The sequence below is a fragment of the Lipotes vexillifer genome, unplaced genomic scaffold (genome assembly GCF_000442215.2).
Source record: "Lipotes vexillifer unplaced genomic scaffold, Lipotes_vexillifer_v1.1 scaffold629, whole genome shotgun sequence".
NCBI classification, from domain to species: Eukaryota; Metazoa; Chordata; class Mammalia; order Artiodactyla; family Lipotidae; genus Lipotes; species Lipotes vexillifer.
In genome coordinates, this window is record NW_006774188.1 from 2965033 (window position 1) to 2966304 (window position 1272).

The 1272-nt window shown below is 57.5% G+C and overlaps 1 protein-coding gene across 1 annotated transcript in view; it reads right to left on the reverse strand.

Annotated features, from left to right (window-relative positions):
• The window catches only part of PLEKHG3 (pleckstrin homology and RhoGEF domain containing G3), a 15641-nt gene that overhangs the window by 13272 nt on the left and 1097 nt on the right, over positions 1-1272 (reverse strand). Inside the window, exon 2 of the mRNA XM_007449033.1 lies at positions 725-822. Coding sequence (XP_007449095.1) covers positions 725-822 — 98 coding nt within the window. The remainder of the gene's footprint in view (positions 1-724; positions 823-1272) is intronic.

The following is a 1272-nucleotide window of genomic DNA, read 5'->3' on the forward strand; positions in this document are numbered from 1 at the left end:
CGCGTAAGTCTCGCCTCCGTCTGCCCTCCCAGCTTGACCAGCAGGAAGTCCCTCTGCCCATCTTAAGGCGCCTGGGGTAAGGTTCCTCCTGTCCTATCAATGCTGTCCCCACAAGCTCTGCTCCTCCGGACCAGTGCCCTCTCTCTGGGGAGTCTGGGGGCCCCGGGAGCTACTCATGTGTGATCTTCGTGGAGCCCCTTTGCCCTGAAGCAGCCCCTCGCCAGGCCTCGCTCGGCCTCCCTCATCACGCTTTGCCTGGCTTGTGTGTTCCCCTAATGGGCCAGATCACCTCCAGGGAGCCCCGACTTCCCACGGAATCAGTGGGAAGGTGGAGGAGAAACGAAGAGATCTGCACTGGGGGACCAAGATGAGAGGGACAAAGGGGCCACGAAGGGACAGGGGAGAGCGCATCACGTGCAAGGGTTCAGAAGTTCCCTGAGGGGCGCTGGCCCAGGCGGGACCCAACATGAACATGGCCTCAAATGAGCTCCCCTGCCTGACAGGAAGCACATCAGCCCCAGGGCACACGGTCCCACAGGCCCCCTCTCCTGCAGGGAGCTAACTATACCACTGTACAGGGATGGACCACCCTTCCCCACCCTCAGAGATCAGACCCTGGCCCACGTGTCACAGCCCACGAGGCCAGGGACATCCAGGGCTCCTCCCTAAACCCTGAGATGGGCTTCACAGGCTGAACATGGTGTGTGTCAGGCCCGCTCCATACCTGTTCAGTGCGTAGATGCTTTCTATGTTTCCAAAAAGGGCACTGACTTGCTCCGGGTTCAGCGGCCCAGGTGTGTCAATGATCTTCAAGAGGTAGTCCTGCGTGGAGTGAGGCGTCAGGGCCCAGCCCCCCCAGGCACGATCCTGTCCCTTCCCATCTTCCCTATTCTCCCCCAGCCACACCTCATTTCTGTACTGCATGTTACAGCTATGACACAATTTCACTGACATCACCTACTGTACTGGGTTGCATAATTCCCCCTCAAAATTAATATCCACTTGGAACCTCAGAATGTGACCTTATTTGGAAATAGGGTCTTTGCAGATGTAACGATTAAGGACCTTGAGATGATACCATACTGGATTTAGGGTGGGCCCTAAATTCAGTGACTGGTGTCCTTATAAGAGGAGGACACAGAGAGACACAGAGAAGGCCATGTGAAGACGGAGGTGGAAATTGGGGTGATACATCTGCAGGCCGAGGAACACCAAGGGTTGCCAGCAACCTCTGGGAGCTAGGAGAGCCCTGGAACGCACGCCCCCCCCCCC